Consider the following 18,634-nt stretch of genomic DNA (forward strand, 5'->3'; position numbering starts at 1 on the left):
GTTAGCTACATGGCACTGCACAAACAGTACAGCTTAAGTGGATGGTCATGAACCAAAGTACTGGACGATTTCAATGTTGACCGAAAGAAAGGTTAAGGGACCACCGAAGAATGTATCAACCATTTCTAGACTGGTAAGTCTAGTAAAAGGGAAGCGGAGGAAGTCTATCAGATCATGTGAGATTCTATATGAGTACAGATGGCTGACTAATTTGTCTCTTTATCTTTAGGTGAACACCCACTCATGGATCTGACCATCTGAAATCATCTGATAATCTTCTGTACGGGATCATATCAAACAGTAAATGGTACAAAGTACAAGGATGACAGAGAGGAAGCTTGACAGAACCGCAAACGTACACGCCTTGTTCAACTTCTCCCTCATGTGAAAGTCACTTCATCCTTTACAATGTCATCCAGACGTGGAGATCCTCCCAACATCAGTGTACTCCATGACTTACTTAGCTCCTCCTCTCCCTCCACCACGACTCCATCTCCATCCTGCAGCATAGACGAATCCTACAAGTACATTTTCCTCCCCATCTGTTACTCATTCACGTTCCTCTTCAGCATTTCCCTGAACTCTGTCATCCTCTACCGCTCCTTTCGCCAAACCCGGCGCTGGAATGCCTCGCTGATCTACATGGTGAACCTGGCCTCGACAGACTTCATGTACGGCCTGTCACTGCCATTCTTGGTGGCAAGCTACATCATGCGTGACCGCTGGGTCTTCGGGGACTTCATGTGCCGCTTGGTCCGTTTTCTCTTCTACTTTAACCTCTACTGTTCCATCTTCTTCCTCACATGTATCTCCGTCCACAGGTACCTCGGGATCTGCCACCCGATGAAAGTCATCACTCTAGAGACTAAGAAGGCTGTCAAGAGCACTTGTGTCCTGGTTTGGATCATAGTGTTTGCTTTGACCTCCCCTATCTTCCGGTTTGCTCAGACTGGTCATGTGACGAGATTGGGAGGGCTTGGCGGCAACGCAAGCAGTATTGACAACCTGAGCCATGAGGTGTCGATAAATGTGAATGCCAGCTATGGTAACATGGGAGGGGTCATTGAGGAGTACCAGAACTGTTGGGACGACGCAATAGATAAGGAGTTTCCTGATTACGTACCCTATGGCATCATACTCCATTTGCTGGGGTTTTTTGTGCCTTTTTCCATCATTGCTTGGTGTTACTCTCATGTTGTTCTGACCATATTTAGGACTTTGCATTCTCAGCCCTCATCCCGCAGAGGTCAGAGAGAAGGAATAGCGAGGAATGAGAGAAGTAGCCCTGCAATAGTTGCAAGAGGTTTAAGAGGAAGCAATGGACTGTCGAGGACATTGAGAAGAGATGAAGGGATTTCCATTTTCCTTGGTGCCCACTCCCCTTATGCCAATCGCAGACGTAAATCTATCAAAACTATCATCACCATCACCCTTCTCTTTGCCCTGTGTTTCTTCCCCTTTCATGTTACTAGAACCATCTTCCTCCTGCTCAAAGTGACCAAGGGAGTCCCCTGTCACACGATGACCATGGTCTCCATGTGCTATAAGATCACGAGGCCTTTGGCATCATTCAACGCATGGCTCAACGCCCTCCTTTACTTCCTGACTAAAGACAAGGGGGGAGCTCACTGCTGTCAGGCGGTAAACACCTCCACCCAACAACATGGTGGGCTTCTATTGCCACTGAGGATGATGGGAAAAGGAGAAGACGCAGAGGAGGGGGGGCTGGAGGACAGAATTGACATTAAGGAGAATAAAGCATTTCACAGTTCGTCATACATGAACAGAGCTAAAGTCAAATATATAGTTGAATGAATGTTTCCATGAGGAATTAAATAAATAATTTTAGATGAACTGTAGGTTGACTTTTACTGGAAAACTAAATATATATAATATAATAAACTGTAACAAAAGCAATAATTAAAGAAGACCGAAGCTAGAATTCTAATATGCCTTTTATTTGTAATTGTAAGTGTCTTATTACTGGTCTGCTACCAGACATACTTTGAAAGTGACCCACTGGGTACATGCAGCATGAATGTGACAGCTCATTATGGTGGTAATTTGTTATTTTGTTTTAAGGGGTTTATATGTATAATGTGTTTCAGATTGAACCGAGCAAAAATGTCTCTCCATGAAGGCCTACTTTTACACCTTTTCACACCTTACCAATTACTGTTGAAAAGTGGGCTTGCAGGTTTCAAAAAGTGACACATATTGTCGCGGTCAGTTGGTTGTTTGATGAGGGGGTTTCAGATGCCTGACAAACTGTGTTGTGGTTGTGGCGTGACATTCCATATGTACGTGTTTAGGAATAAGCTGTTGACAATGTGCTGGTTACTTTTGACTTGAAAATAAATACACTTCTTTTGGAGAACCAGAGATGGCAAAATAACATGCATTTTAGTCTGTGAGGATACTCCATATCGATCTGACCCTCCATTTATATCATGAAGATACAGTATGTCAAAATAAAAGCATTGACTCAAATGATGGTTCACAGTTAATGGCATCCGTGACTAAAATGTTTATGGATGGACCAGCCAAGCAGAGATTTCCTCAATTATGTTTCTTTGGCCCGATGATGGTGATATGGACATTTGAACCACACCATGGCAGATGACCTCACATTGTCAGACAAGTCGTGTAACATTCCCGCCTACTTTACACAGTGATTCTTGTGTTATTTCTTGTGAGTCCAGCAACATGAATGCCTTCAAATAGAAACTGCCGGGAAAGTGTGCACCGTTATCCTCATTTGACAGTTCATCCAATCTTGATCTTCTTTATGAGGACAAGCCTTCACCTTGTCTTCAAATGTGGTCACTCCGAAACACTTCAAACACTTTTAGTCTTTAGACAGGTTTGGATGACCCTGTCTCTGAACTAGTGTGTTTTTAAGCATACTGAATCCTTAAAGGTGCTAAATTCGAAATTCAGACCATATCTATGATTGAAGGATTGCCTCCAAATGAATCTCAAGCCGGCGGCTAGAAGCTAACAGCTCAAACAGTGCAAACAATGCAAACAATGGCAACGGTGCTGACAGAGCTAAGGGTGTTAACCTTGGGGGGTTAACGCTTCTGCGACAACGCCAGGGGTCAGAACCAGGTGGCGACCTCCGGTTCTGCCGAGTGAAGCCAATGCCAAAGTATCTTAAAACTTGCATTCGCTCCAATGGCCATCAGGGGGCGACTCTTCTGGTTGCAAAATTAAGTGTGGTTGTATAGAAGTCTATGACCAAATGACTCTACTCTCTTAATTTATTCCCTCTTTAAACATTGCAAACATGGGTTGGGTTTAAAGTAAAATAGATCATAGAGAAGAGTACGCTTTAGGGTGATCTTACTGTGATAGACAGGTTGCTGTCCCTACTAGAGATGTATACGCCGTCTTTACGTCACTCCAAAGCATTACAATTATGATAACTTCAGTTCATTGGATGCAAAAAACAACAACATGGCGACTGCCACAATTCAAGATGGTGTCAGCAAAATTACCGAACTCGAGGCTTCAAAATGATGGTTCACAAACCAATGGGGGACGTCATGATGACTACGACCACTTCTTATATACAGTCTATGGTTCGGGACGCCGTTATCAGCAGTAACAGCTTTTAGCTAGCAATGCACACACATGCACTAACCTGCATGCACGGCATTCCCTGCTCAGGCAGCCATCACTATAGTTGTTTGCTACTACTTGAAACTCAACACACGTGGCCCCCAGCATCCTCTGTGGCTGGTTCATGAAATGTTTGTAACCCTAATCCTGCACTTATCTACATTAATTCAGTGGTTTTATCATCAACATTATTACTATTTCTTATTTAGTACTTATTCTGATTTGTTCTTCTTTTTGTAAATATGATTCACCTTTGTGTGATAATGCACTTAAATAAATTTTGACTTGACTTAAACTGAAGTGTTGGACAAACGGAAATTGTACCTGTTGGTTGCACTAGATGAAGGATAGCAGTAAACAGTACGTCTCCAAGGGAAAGGTTCCTGAGGGAACCGACAGAACATGAACATGGGAAGTGCACGCCAGTGAATCCCGATCCTGGTGTTTCAGTGAGATGACTGCTAACCACAGACCCATTGATCTCCACAGACGCCGTATGAGCACAGTGCAGAGTGGCAGCCATGTGGGGCAGAGAGAGAGAGAGAGACTTCATTCTCTGCTCAGGTACATGACTCCACAATATTTTCACATATATATTATGGCTCTGGATGTCTTATAAGAGCAACTTAAAAGTCCTTCTAACGTGTTTACATGTCCAGCTGTTCCAAGAATGCTTACCATACATGTCTACATTATTTACTACTAACTGCTCAAGATTATTGTTATGTTACTGGAACCATTTAAGATCAGTGATGCATTCTGAATGTTTCTAATCTTGGCACCATCTGGTGGTTGCATCAAAAAAAGTCACCGGGGCAGAAAATTCATGTTGAGGGCACTGACGGATTCAGAGAGAAGCATTACTTTTTACACCGTGCCAAAGAAGCTAACCTCGAAGAGAAGCAGTGTGAAGACACTTTCTACTGGGCGGTGTTGTGTTAACTAACTAGTCATATGGTTTTCTGAATTCATGAAAGTTGATTCTACAAATGTAGTAGATATTGGTAAGAGATAGTAGTTATATACCGTAGTATAGTGCACATTTTGTTCTTACTTCTCTGTAGATCCAATGAAGCAGCGTGTCCTACCACTACAAGATAGTAATGTACAGTAAGAGATGTACAGCACATTACCAGGCGCTATCATTGTATATGTTAAGAGTTAAGAGTATGATTCTTGCTTTAAGTTCAGTTTCTGGTTGAAACATTTGAAATTTATGATTTTGTGGTATGATTTTTACATCTTATGTATCGTACTTGCATGGGTCATGACTGTTGAATCAGCCCACTCTACCATCTGCAATCATGACATGAAACTTAGTTAAAAAGTATTCGACCAATACGCAAAGCGTATAGACTAACAATTAACCAATCAACACCAGGGGAAGGACTAACACCTTTGCAGGGGCGGGACTAATGCCTTTGCAGTGTCAAGCGCTGTCAGCTGTCGGCCGGAACCAAGAAGTGCTAATAACAACAATGGCATTCACCTGTTCGACTCAGATTAACAGTCAGTTAGTATTAAGTTCCCTTTTACAATTATCCCATTATTCCTTTTTTGGTTGTATTTCTGGCGCCCCCTGCTGGTGCACAGTATATGAAGAGAGGGCTGTTTTCCAGTTTAATTTACTGATATACCACAACACCAAAACAGTATAACCACCTGGATTTCAACTTTTACAATAAAAAGAAATTTGACATTGCCTATTCTTTGACTGAGATTCAACATGTAACTTGTGTAAAAGAAAGTGGGTTTGTTGCATCATTTGTCTTCATAGGGTCATTAAAATACTTTTATTTTTGCTGTACTGATACTTTGTACAGTTACCACCCTTTACAATCAAGGCTGTAGCAACCACTGAGGACACTGTGAGGTCCTGCTCAAGTGTTTATGCCGATGAGGCAGAATAGGGGTGTGACATATTTGATGAATAAAATAAAATGAACATTGTGTACATCATCCTAGACGCCTGATTTCTTCACATCTGTCTCTGTCTCGCTTTTTTATTTTGTACATGAAAAAAATGCAGACTTTAGTCACTTTGTATGGATGAAACTCAACAACAGCTGCAACTGGTGGTTAATCCAAAAAACATACCAACATATAAATAAAAGTCTCATTACTTTAGTAATGCTCAAATCTTGGCAATCACACTGAACTGTACTGTTAACACATGGTTAACCGAGGTTGAATCTCTTCTGATGTCAACTTAAAACCTCATGTTTTGAACTTTTTGTTCAATCTAAACTATGATATTACAGTATTATTATCTAAAACATTTTTCTTGACATGTATAAATAGTCACAGAGGTATGTGTGCACACACACAAACGCACGCGCGGACAGACACGCGCGCGCACGGTCCCTGCAGGGGGAGACACTGCCCTCCTCTTCTCAGACCGGTTAGATATTCAAAATACAACCGCCTTGCACAATCTCCCGTCCTGCACTGCGGCCGAGAAAAGCCTGTGACGGTTATTTTTTATTTAACATAAAAAATAAATAAAAATCACAGGAGCGATATTATTCAGAACCGACGGCAGGGATCGATTGTGCCGGTCGGTAGGCACATTTTGGTACGGGTGAAATATTGCTGCGCGCGCGTTTGAATTTCTATTTATTTTTTGCGTGTGTGACGGCTGCGTGGGGAGCCGAGGAGCGGAGCTGGTTGGCGCCACTTTCAAATCCTCCACTGACACAGAACGAGAGTCCGGCTTCAAATACATTCACACACCAGCTTATTTCTCTTTTTCATTATTACTGTAAGGCGAGGAATACCTTTACACAATGTTGCTTCTGGACAGTGTTTTATCCTCGTAAGGTAAGTAAAAACGTCATTAAATATTTTTTTGGGCGGGGGGAGGGGGGTTCACATGAGATACTTAAGTTGTTTGTGTGTTTTTATTCACATGTATGATTAAGTGAGATAGTTTTGGGGGGGTTATTTTGGCTCTAGAGGACGAAAGCGAGCGGCTTCGTGTGTGCCTGTGCGTTAACGTTACGTGGTGGAACCTCCTGCCTAGCGGGCTGTAATGAGCTGCTGTGAAGACAAAGGCTGTGTCGCAGCACAGCTTCACGGGGCTCTTTTGTCTTTCTCCCGGTTCCACAGTCAGCTCGGTAGCTTTTAAAAAATAACAACAACAACAAAAGCTTACGCCGTTTCGATTTATGGGCAAACATTAACACGGGAGGAATTGTTTTATATTTCTGTACAAAAGAGTTTTATGAGATAAGTGAGTAAAGTTGAGGAAGCGGACACTCCCCCAGTCACAGCCCCCTCCCCGAAGACCCCAGCCCACTCCGACGGGTCCTCCCGAATAAAATACGCTTCGAAATGACACTTTTACCCGGATAAAAAAAGGCTTCAGACGACATCATGGTGGAAAACTAGTTTAATCCAGTTTGGTTTTTTGAAGGAGTGAGAGAAAGAAAAAAAAAAGGAGCTCAAACGAACTCGTCGGAAAACTGACTCAGCAGTTTCGTGAGGGCTCGTCTGTCACGCTGCCAGTCGCGTCCCGGTGTGAGCTCACCAGTTCGATACGTATAAGGAGTCACTTATGTGAGCACATAATATACTAGAGAGATACTAACGGGTTCTTTCTACAACACTTAGTCACATGCTTCACGAGCTGTAGTTTAATGTAAGACATGTTCCCAAAAAATGCTAAATAGGATTACAAGAGCTTCCTTGGCTGTGGTTTGGTAGGACCATATAATAAAGACATGCTTAGCCATGTACAGTTCAGGCAGTTATTAAAGCCATACATCCAATATGATTACAAAGGGAACAAAAGTATTGTATTTTATATGGGGACATTGTCTCCACATCCCCACTGCCCAGCAATCATTTAGTAAAGAATAGTTCTGAGCATGCAGTCGCACTGTTGGAAAAACTGGATACATATACATCTGGGCCCCATGTTTAAGTTAAGACCCCTGAATAATGTCTCCTGTCTGTCTTAAGCTTGTTTGAAATATGACTTTTACATTGACAGAAGCCCGTCTCATTTTTATCTCTGAGAAATGTGCACTATTGCTAAAACAGGTGCTCACATGAACAGTGAAGTGGACTATCTTTATTATCAGTTATTATATTGATTATTGTCATTTAATATAATTAAATCCCCAAATTGCAATTTATATTGTAAAATCAATGACTTTTAAGGCAGAATTGTCTTGTTGAATTCGGGGGACTTTTTCTGGACATTATCAAAATTGCCATCATTCTGTTTGCTGCCAACTGACCGACTAATTGTCTATTTGTTTCAGTGCTACATCATATTTAAAGAAGTGATCAAGACTAGGCTGTACAATTAAAAGGTGGCCGGAGAGGTTCTTCTGAATTCTTTTACTTAAGTTCAGAACTGTCAGCTCTAAAAATGAATCAGTGTTAAGAGTGAAATGAAGCATTCAAGTAGTTACATTAACTATTATTTATTAAAAGGTGCCAACCAGATGGTTGACACACACTGAAAACACCGTAACTTTGGGTCTTTTTTTTATTTCAAGGAAAAAATCTACAAAGCAGAGCAGAAGTTACTTTTGATTATCAATTCATTTGTCGATCATTTCTGGATTAGTCATGTCTATAATATACCAGAAATGATGTGTGCAGATTGCTTGTTATGTTTGACCAACAGTCAGAAACCCAAAGATATTCAGTTTATAATTATATGAAATGGAAAAAAAGCAGCACCTTTCTACCAGATGCTGTTCTATTTTTGCTTGATAAATTACTTTAACAATTAATGGTTAACATATTACATTTTTTGAAAGATAAATGCTGTCCCAAAACTCGAGCCGGGTATATGGAAATTCTTTGTGTCAGTGCCTGGTTTTTGATTCAGATATCCTCTTTTATACCTTTGTATTGACAAAGGTATAAAAGAGGACTCCTTACTGAACAAAGGAGATGACTCACTTTGTTCAGTAAACACCTGCTTTTCTGCACTTGACAAAACGGGCCTAACTTCGGACAAGCAAGAACTTTACCTAAATAAAACTACGCAATAAATGAACACCATTGTGACTAAAATCAAGAAATATTCGGTTAATACAAATGTATAGTGAGAAACTGACCGTGGGTATTCAGTCCCACTTTGAACTGTCGGTTTGTGATGAGAACATTTACTGGCTGTTTTTAAAGTGTTGAGGTTCCCAATGGACTTTTTAGAGACCCTGTGCATTGCAGTAGCCAGTTTCAATGCCATGCCTTACTTTGCTATCACCCTGCAATGATGGGATGGGGTGAGCCTGGAGCCCTGTGATCTTTATCAGTGCACTGGCGTTTTTCGGGGGAACTGGTGTGAAACTGAGTAAAGCTGCACACCAGTCCATTTTGTGTCTGGTTGAAGATAACACACTGAGAGCAGATCCTTGGTCTTTTATAAAAGTGTGTGTGCGTCTGCGTGTGCGCACGCGTAACAGCAAAGGGGGTGGGCAGGGCCGTGTCCTGGTAAAGCAGTGTAGTTTGAGAGCAGCACTTTCACCAGTCTGAGGGCCGGCCTCCTTCCCGCCAACTCCCATTTCATGACCGACTGACACGAGAAAATACAGGAGAGCCGCGAGCAGACGCCAGCCCGGCCTTCTGTGCAACTATAACAGTGTGTTTCTGCATTAATGCAAGTCCACCTGCGCCTCCGTTCAGCCCCCTCATCCTCTGGCGTATAAAAGTCAGCCTGTTTGTGCCCTTGTGCCTCCACTGTGGTTTATGGTTTTATATTCTGCAACTTCAACCACGAGAAACGGACTTCTCAAACCGTGAAAGCGCAGAGAGCTTCCTCTCGGAGTCACACTTTCTACATTTTATCCCTCCCCCCCCCCCCCCCTCTCTCTCTCTCTCTCTCTCTCCCTCTGACAGCAGAGCTGCTTGGCAGGCTTACAGCTCAGCGCTCGGCTGCGGCCCCCCTCTCGCCCTCCCAAACAAATTAATTTTTTACTCGCCAACGGTGACTCCGATGAACCCCACCTTTCGCACCTGTCACCCACACACCCGCGGGGACCACCCCGTTTTTTTCCTGATTTTTCGGCGGCCCCAAAAATGTTGAACGTATTGTAGAAAGTGATGGCCAGGGAAAAAGGCTGCAGCCCCGTAGGTTTTTATGCCTACCGAGCCTCCTCGCTGTCTCAGTGTGCGTAGCTGGGGCTCCAGCGAGGCAGCAGGCACCACTGAGGAGGACCGGGAGACACACACTCTCACATAGCTAGGAGGTCGACATGTGAAAGGCCAGGAAGGAAGGATGATGGGGAAGGAGGAGGGGGTGGGGGGGAGCCTCAGTTTTTGTGGGGCCAATTTTTGGCCCCACACCACCACCCTCTTACTAAGAACAGAAGCAGGAGCAACCAGAAACCCCTTAACAGGCCTTTTTTCTTCTCTCACTGTCACTATAGTAGACTGGGTATATTCCCATTGATATGTGTATTTATATGTAGTGTTACGTTTTTTTAAATAATTTATTTTCGGCCTATTTTCTGGTTTTATTTAAATATCTTAGTTGTCCTGTGGCCTCAATGTTAGTGTGTCTATGTGTGTGAACACGTGTTGTTTCCTATTTAGTTTGAATTCATTTGTTATCACTGAGGTGTCTGGTTCGTGTCACCGGCCTTTCGGTGAGAGCATCCACCCAAAGTGAGGGGAGGAAGATGGGCCTTGTGTCTTAGTCAGGGTTGGTTAGCCCTTTCATTAGTTGGTTTGTGATCTCAGCAGCAGGCGGTAAGTGAATCTTTTTTCTTTCTTTCTCTAAAGCATATAAAATGGCCTCTGTTGCTGTGAATGGAGAGAGTAGCAGGCCTCTCAGCTTCTCTCAGCTCTGCGTTGCCTCTTTCTTCTTCCTTTCCCTCCACTATAGTTTTAGTTGGGCTCTTTTTGCCTTCTCCCTCTTCCTCGATCCCTCCTTCGTCTCTCTCTCTCTATTTTTTTTTTCTTTCCTTGAATGAGGCTGGAGGTTTGGGTCTGTTCGCTGCTCTCACTGCTGACATGACCTCTTGTTTTCGAATCCAATCAGATTCCATCAGCAGAGCTGTTTCTGATTGACTGTGTGGCTCCATGAGGCTTCAGTCCTGAAGGCTCAGCTGCTTTCCCCCCTTCATTACGTCTATATTTGTCTTAAATGTTGTATTGTGAATTCTTAATCAGATTTTTTTTTAATGTATTTAATAATATCTCATTTGTGGCTAATCATTTGATTTATTTGAGCATATTTACCACTTAAATCCAACTTTTCTAAAAGTAAAAATGTCACTCGGGTGTGGTGCTCACAAGCCATGATTCCTTCCTCTCCTGCTCTCAAACTTTGTTTCAGCTTTACAGTTAGAAAATTACAGCAGGTTTGCAGTTACTATATATATATATATAGTATTTTAGTGTAGAAACAATATTAAATTAATTGATTAGTCAATTTTAATCAGAAACCATCCGATAATTTATAAGTTTTAGGCAAAACTACATTTGGTTCCAGTCTCTCAAATGTGACCATTAAGCAGTTTTATATCATTATAAACTGAGTTTGGGTTTTGGAAACAGACATTTAAAAACATCCCTTTGGACATTCTTCATTATTCAAAACGTTTTTATCGAGAAAGAAAATGAGCAGATTAATTGATAATAAAAACAATGGTTAGTTGCAGCCTCAACATGACAGTGTAGTTTAATGTTGAAATGTCAAACAATAGAATATATTATATGTTTTTGTTGAAGTCATTTATCAAGCGAAAATGTCAAACATGTCTGTTTGGGTTTGGACTGTTGGCCAAAACACACATCTGATCCTCGGACTCTGAAAACTGATGAGCAGGTTTAAAAAATATATATATATATATATTTCTGACACAAAAATGCAAGCATTATCAATATGTTTTGTTGCAGCGATGTCCTAGACATAAAATTGATTCATACAAATAACATTAAAAATAAACCATCATGTTGTTTTTTCACCATGGTGTCTATCCTTTTAAAATCTGATTTGGGGGGGCCAGATTTAAGATAGTACTGGATTTTCATCAAATATCATTATTGAAATATGTGACTTGATTTGTCAAGTATTCAATTGATTTCCCTGAAAATGTACTATATCACAATTTATGTCAATATTGCCATATACAATTTAAATACATTAAACTAACATGACAGAGGATTTTACGCATATCCTCCACTCCTAACTGCCAATTCTAAAAACAACATTTTATTGCCTGTGTTCCAGAGCAGACTCGATTCTGCTTTAAAGCCTCAGAGTAAAACAGCTCATTTTAACCTCTGATTGTTAATGCTGTTAGTGTGAACATGGTTCCTATTACAACCTCTTCAAGTTGTCTGGTGGAACCGCCTCACTCTGCTCTCGTGGCTCAGGTCTTGCTGCTCTGGCTGCTTTTCCCTTGGTTATGTATATGGCTGCTCATGGAAATCCAATTCATTTAGAGGCTTTTCTTGAATTTAGTTCATTCTGATCATGATTTTAATCCACGTGGTGTTATTTTCTGCCTTTTCTGTTTTATGTCATGTTAATATATCTTTGATCAAATTAAATCGGCAGTTTAAAGACCTCACTTTGGTGGACACTAAAATCTTTTGACATACTACAGAACAAATGACAAATCGGTTAATAAAACAGTAATGGCTGTATAAAATAACAGATGTTGCTCTCTTTGAGGCCACTGTGTTTAGCAGTATGACAAGAAGTACTTAGACCGAGTCTGAGCCACATCATCAATACATGACCTGCCAATGCCCCCCACTCTGTACCACTAACTCATCTTTCCTTCCAGTGTTCTGAGTGGGACCCTCAGCAGATGAGATGCTGCACGCCTTTTCTCCCATAGGTCCTTTTTATTCTCTTCTTTTTTGGTTACTTAAATATGACTTGTATTCTGTTTAACAGCCCACATCACACGTGCGTACATGTCAGTGTCTGACAATGACACTGAAAGAAGATTGAAAAAATAAAAGACGTTAGCGTCAGCATCTTGAACTCATGGCAGAACGATATGACACTTTCACACTTAACTAATAAAATACTCTCGTCAATAAAAAGATTTAGATGAGATGTATTTTTAGTCTGGAGATTGAACATATCTTCAAGTATAGATAGACACATCAGTGTTAGAGTTTTTTGGACTGTTTCTGCTATTTATATCTGGTGTTTTTCTATCAGCATGGTGGTTTATCAGATAATACAAATAATACTTTGAAATATTACATTTTATTTGTACAACTTTCTGTGGTACTTTGGTTGTTTTTTGTTTGGTGTAAATAAGAGTTTTCAGAATGTTGTCATATGTGAAATGGGCCAGAAAAAACATTCAGCAGGTTAATCCACAGCAAAAGTATTTATTTTCTTATTAAACACAAATGCAGTCAAAGAAAAATAAGCTAAATTTATGGTCTTTCACAATTGTAATTCTTATAGTTCTGAACATAAATGCAGATTTTATTCTGTTGTTCTCCAGTAACTCTTAAAGCAGATAAGCAGTGTGTCTCATCGACTCTTCACTTTCAGTCCTTCCTCTTTTTTTTCTTCCTCCATTTTGTCCTCTTCGCCCATTTTGTTATTCCCCTTACAAATTATACAGAATATAAAGAAACGACTGTGTTGATCCTCACAATAATTAGATTAATTCTGTCATTTACTACTGATTGTTACACTGAAAGCTGCCAATATAACCTCTTTTGTAGAAATTTGAAGCAAATATGCATGTCTTATATATTTAAATTAAGATATTTATGCGGTTTTAGGAAAATAAAACAGATATAGATTGACAGAGCCTTAAATTAACATGACAAATTGTATTAAAAAAACAAACGTAAAAAGCATTACTTGTGTGTCCCCGTCTTGTGTGTTAAACTGATGTTTCAGCCGGAGCCAGGATGCCTAATGGACTCCTGGTCTCGGTGTCCAGGGTGCGCTCTAGCAGCACATCATGTTTTGCAGATTTTGTGCTGAATCCCTCCAAATCATCATGTGCTGCCACCGTGAGCCCTGGGATTCCCATCAACACACTGGGAACAGCTCCCAGTCCACTGACTGCTGTTACTTCCGTTACTGCTTCTGGACTGGAGTTTTCGCCATGTATGTTTAGTTTATTTTGTTTAAAAAGTGTTTGTAGAAAAACATATTAAAAAAAGGTATTTACTATTTACTATTGTATTGGCAACACTAACATTTATTTTTTTATTTTACCAGTAACAATCAGAAGTAACAATCAGAAGTTCAGAGTGTGTTTCAGTGTTGGTGTATGTTATCAGCCCCGTGTCAGTCTGAGCATGAAAACTGGACAAACTGGTTGAAAGCTGGGGATGGCTTGTTTCTGGTCACTCTCCATGAAGTAGAATAAGACTAAACTTAGAATCTACTATCAGAAACCTAACATCACATTAAATTGCAAGTGATTGGTTGATTCCCTGGTTAAAAGGGAATGATGTAGATTAAATGAGATAATTGGCTGAATGACTTGTTAATTTGTTGTATTATAGTAAAAAAGTAACGCTGTACAAATGTGTGATTAATAAACTGTAAGCCTGGACTAACAAACAGGACACTTCAGGGGACATTTCAATCAAACGTTTAGAATTAAAATGGGGAATTGCATTCTTTAAAAAATTAATATATATATTTTATCCATGAGAGTAGATTTCAATTTTCCTGACGCCCGTTTATTTTTACCCTGTTTGTCATCGGTGGAGTTTTTCTGTTCTACTGTGGTAAAATATATATTTTATATCAATAACTACTTTAATTTGGGTGCAGAAGTAACAACGCTTTATAAGAAAATGTTGGATGTTCTAACCTGTAATAAATTGTTGTTTTATTTTTGGTGTGTTTGTTTTTCCCAGCAGGTGGACCAAGTGCAGATTCTGTAAATGTTTACTTCAGTTACAACTTAATCTAGTAGATGATGAATTATCCAGAATAAATACTGACAAACCGTGCAGGCCTTCTGATCAATAAAAGTGAAACTGTTCTTTGTGTGTATGATATATGGGTTTGTTTATCTGATCATGTGACTTTAGTGGCCGACACACGGACAAAGCAGATTGTGGGAATGAATGGATCAAACCGGACGTGTTACGAATCATCATAAAACAGCACGATAATCTTAAAGTTATAGTTGACATGGATAATTGAAACGAGCGCTCAGTGTGTCGGGCTGTAGCAGCACATCATTACTGGTATTAATGATGCCCATTGCCAGTATGATATGTGCTGCTCTCGTCAGACGCTCCTCTCCATCACCAACAGATACCCAAATGGATTTGTACCTCGTCACCCATGGTGACACTTCTGTCGTCGTTTATTAATTATCGGTCGTGAGATGCTGACAGAGATATGACTTGATAGCGATTGTTATACTGACTATTAATAAAATTTTAAATGTAAAGAAATCTAAATGTCTGTTTGATGTTTGAGACACTTCTTTCTACTTAACTATTACATCACAACCAGTGAGTATCAAGTGGAGACTTTCAACCTCAAAGGTCTTTTCTCGTGTGTAGAAACAAACTGGCTGACCAATATGAATGTTGTATATTTTCATTTACACATATTGATGTATCTAAATGAAGATGTATAATTTTATTAAAATGTCAGCAGAGCCACGCTAGGCTTTAAACGTGTTTCTATCACGGCCTACTTATAATCAGAGACGTGATTGTATTGAAATAAAAAGAATCCAATGGCTGCCTCGAAGCCGATTCATCACATTAAGTGTAGTTTTAACATGTCATAGAACATTCACTAGCACAATAACTTTGTACTAAACAGTTTAACATTATAGTCATTGACACGTTACCAAAGGTTTATGTATCTGCTGCTCTTAATTTAAATTATTTAAAACTAATACTGTATGTGGCCTACATGCTCACTGAAAATGCTATTATGTGTGAATTAATAAAGTTAAAATAGGCCAAATACAGAAATTGGTTTCTGTTGGCTGTAACTCCTGCTTAAACAATTACGATGTTTATGTGTAAGTCTGATATTACAAAGTATCAAACTAAACAGGCATAACCAAGTATTGGTTTTGGTGACTTCATTTAATTTAGTTTACATGTAGTTGTACTTAAGTGCAACTGATTGGAAAAATGCTCAAACCATATTATAGTTAATTTTTTTTAATTCACCCGGAGGCTATTTAAGAACATACAGAAGAAACAAACAAATCACTTATTGCATTTCTACTTTAATATTTGGAATGTATATATTATAAGTTTTAAAAGGGGTTTGATATTATTGCCATTTCTATGGAAACATAGGATAAGAAGCAGAGCGAACGCTTTCAGGAAGATGGATTAATATCGTGATATGAAACCTGTGAGTATTTCTAAAATATATTAATGAGCGTTATAGCTACAGATTCAGTAATGTTGGTCGTGTTTTTAAGACCTTTTAGCATTTCTGTTTGAGAAAAGAGAAACATGACCAACACCATGCTGACCAGTGGGCTTCAGAGGAGTCGTGTATTGGTTTTACTTTAGACAGACAGGCTTCCTCCCTGCTTTGAGTCTTTCACTTAGAGGGCCCAAATGTTTACTATTCTCACTCATTATACCCTAAATTACTTAACTTACAAGAGAAATGTTACTGGTTATGTTGCAGTTTCAGATTTTACTCCCAGAATGTGATGAATTATTATTCATTAAACTATCCAGCTTCACATTATAATTGAAAGCTCCACCTTAGTTAAGTAAAAGTTAATGGTTTCACTTCAGCTAGAAAACGCCACTGCCAATGCCAACAGTCCTAGTAAGTCTCAGTTAATCAGAAACATTGGTGAAATAATAGAAATACACTGTGGTCCAATTTAAAAGAGATAGACATTTACCAGACATTTTTTAAATGATGTTACTATTCTAACACATCGTATCCTATAATAATTTAATCGCTAAGCACTTTTAACGAAGAATTTGAATGCAGGACTTTTGCTTTATCTTTCTAACAGTTTTACTAAGAAATAAATCAGCTCTACAGAATTCAAAGTATATGTATGATTCAGTCAGTGCCGGCCAGGATCGCCTCCACACAGGACCCCCAACCAGGTCTCAATGTGGCAACGGCCGAGCAGGTGTTGGGTCAAATAGTTTCCCCTAAGATGTTTCCCTCTTCCTAAACCTGACCCAACCCTTATTCTTAGCCACTGAGGGGGCGCTAACATTTTAACAGATGGGGAACACTACTTGACAAGTGTGATGGACTTCAACACAACACCGGTGGCTAGCAGCTAACGGTGCTAATAACATGAACAATGCAGTGTAAATAACATTGACAGTGGGGCCCGGTACGGTGTGGGTCAGGACTGCGCTATCATCGGTAGCAGTTCAAAACAGCTGCAATTTGCGTTAGCTAGCCAGCGCTACACACACACACACACACAGGCGGTCTTTCGTCTCGTCAGTTAGCGTGGCAAAAACGTACACAATTAAGAGTTGCAATGGCAGACTGGCTGGTTCCTGTTAGCTATCCGCTCGTACTCGTTGACTCCAGAGAGGAGTTTGGTTGTAGCGTCCATGTAGCGTTAGCGGGCTATATCCAGGATACAGCGGCTAAAGGTGGGCCGCTGCCGACGACGCGCCGGAGCCTGCAGAGCCCTAAAACCCCGCCCCCTGCACTGAGCGCTGTGTGTGCTTTCATTCAAGAGCATTAACTCAATCTCCTTCTCAAGACAAGGAGAAATGTTGTTGATACCAGCTCTTAAAACTGAGTAGCAACTACTTATTATTAATTAGTTATACCTGTCAGGTTGTAGTTTACATTTTGGTACTTCTTCATGTACATTAGAGTACCTGAAGTACCAGCATGTGAGCAACATACTGTCAAAAACTATTTTAGCCACCCTAAACAAATAATATCAGTTTTTAAGTGTGCTCTACATTTAGAATATTTTCCACACGTCAGACAGCCTTTTCTGAAGGGAAACTGAAGCCGTTATGCTCTCTTCAAAGACACAAGACTCCACTGACAAAAACAGTTATTTTACTTTTATATAAGACCACAGGAGTTGCTGATCTACCGCTGCCTTGATGGCTAGTTTGTAGTTGTTTACTAGCAAGTTCAGAGGAAGGAAGGAATTAAGTAAATTCGTTCAATACATTGAAAATATACCAGAACCAATCACTCTGTGTTGTTCTAAATACTAATCCAGTATGTTTTACCTAAACAGAAACTTGTGTTAACACCTGCTAATACAAACATTAGCAGAATGCTACACGACTGAATTGAACATGAAATAGAATAAAAATGACAAACATCTGCTTTCCAACTTTTCTGGATGAAAAGCATTTCATTTTGGGGGGATTTTCTGGACGTTCTTACAAAGCAAAAGTCAATGAAGAAGAGAGACTGGTCTCAATTCAAAAATATTTCAGTTAAAAAATGAACATGATTCTGATAGTGCCAACAACTCTCTGAGTGGGAAGTGCTGGATTGGATTAGAGTCTTGCATGATACTTGATACTAGATTTACACTAATGTGGGTGGTCAGCAGCTTCTGTCTCAAAGAGTCCAGTTCATCACAACTTTGCTCTTATTGTCATAGGTTTGTCTGACATTTCAAGGCCACGGAAGGTCAAAGGTCAACGGGAGAGCAGAGGAAGGTCACTGGGGTTCATGATGAGGCTCGAGTCCAAGTTCAGGTTATCTGTGGGGTCACAAAACAACAGAAGTCTTAAGTTACTCACGGTCTGAGGCTCACAAATATATGGTTTCATCTTTTTTTATAAGGCTTAGGTATTTCCAAAAGCAGCTGATCACTATAGTTTTAAACAAACGTTACAGGAGGATAATAATAATTAAAGCTGCGAGCAGCGATGAACGGGTCCTCGCTCACCTGCGCTGGTCGGGGGCGCCGGGGGTACGCCGACCCGCATTTTTAGTCTTATTTGTTTTGACCAGTAGGGGCACTTTGAGAATGTGAACATATACATGCATCATGTGTCTCTACGTGAAGTCTAGACCACGTCATGTAAATTAAAGGTAAAAAGAAAAAGTGATGAAAAAATATGTCCCAGCCTGGATTCGAACAGA

The 18,634-nt window shown here is 40.1% G+C and overlaps 2 protein-coding genes across 2 annotated transcripts in view; one reads left to right on the top strand and one right to left on the bottom strand.

Moving 5' to 3' along the window:
- Nucleotides 1–390: 390 nt before the first annotated feature.
- On the top strand, nucleotides 391–1,815 carry si:dkey-6n21.13 (P2Y purinoceptor 3). Its single transcript, XM_034557168.1, has one exon. It carries the CDS (start codon nucleotides 409–411, stop codon nucleotides 1,813–1,815), a length of 1,407 nt encoding a protein of 468 aa, XP_034413059.1. The 5' UTR covers nucleotides 391–408.
- Nucleotides 1,816–17,567: 15,752 nt separating this feature from the next.
- zgc:92664 (uncharacterized protein LOC436695 homolog) overlaps nucleotides 17,568–18,634 on the bottom strand; it is a 9,899-nt gene continuing 8,832 nt past the window's right edge. Inside the window, exon 5 of the mRNA XM_034557169.1 lies at nucleotides 17,568–18,248. Coding sequence (XP_034413060.1) covers nucleotides 18,184–18,248 — 65 coding nt within the window. The 3' untranslated portion in view covers nucleotides 17,568–18,183. The remainder of the gene's footprint in view (nucleotides 18,249–18,634) is intronic.

This window comes from Cyclopterus lumpus, chromosome 18, assembly GCF_009769545.1.
Source record: "Cyclopterus lumpus isolate fCycLum1 chromosome 18, fCycLum1.pri, whole genome shotgun sequence".
Lineage (NCBI taxonomy): Eukaryota > Metazoa > Chordata > Actinopteri > Perciformes > Cyclopteridae > Cyclopterus > Cyclopterus lumpus.

Bases quoted from the DNA above. Each gene is read 5' to 3' on its own strand.
- si:dkey-6n21.13 (XM_034557168.1), top strand. From the start codon at position 409: ATGTCATCCAGACGTGGAGATCCTCCCAACATCAGTGTACTCCATGAC.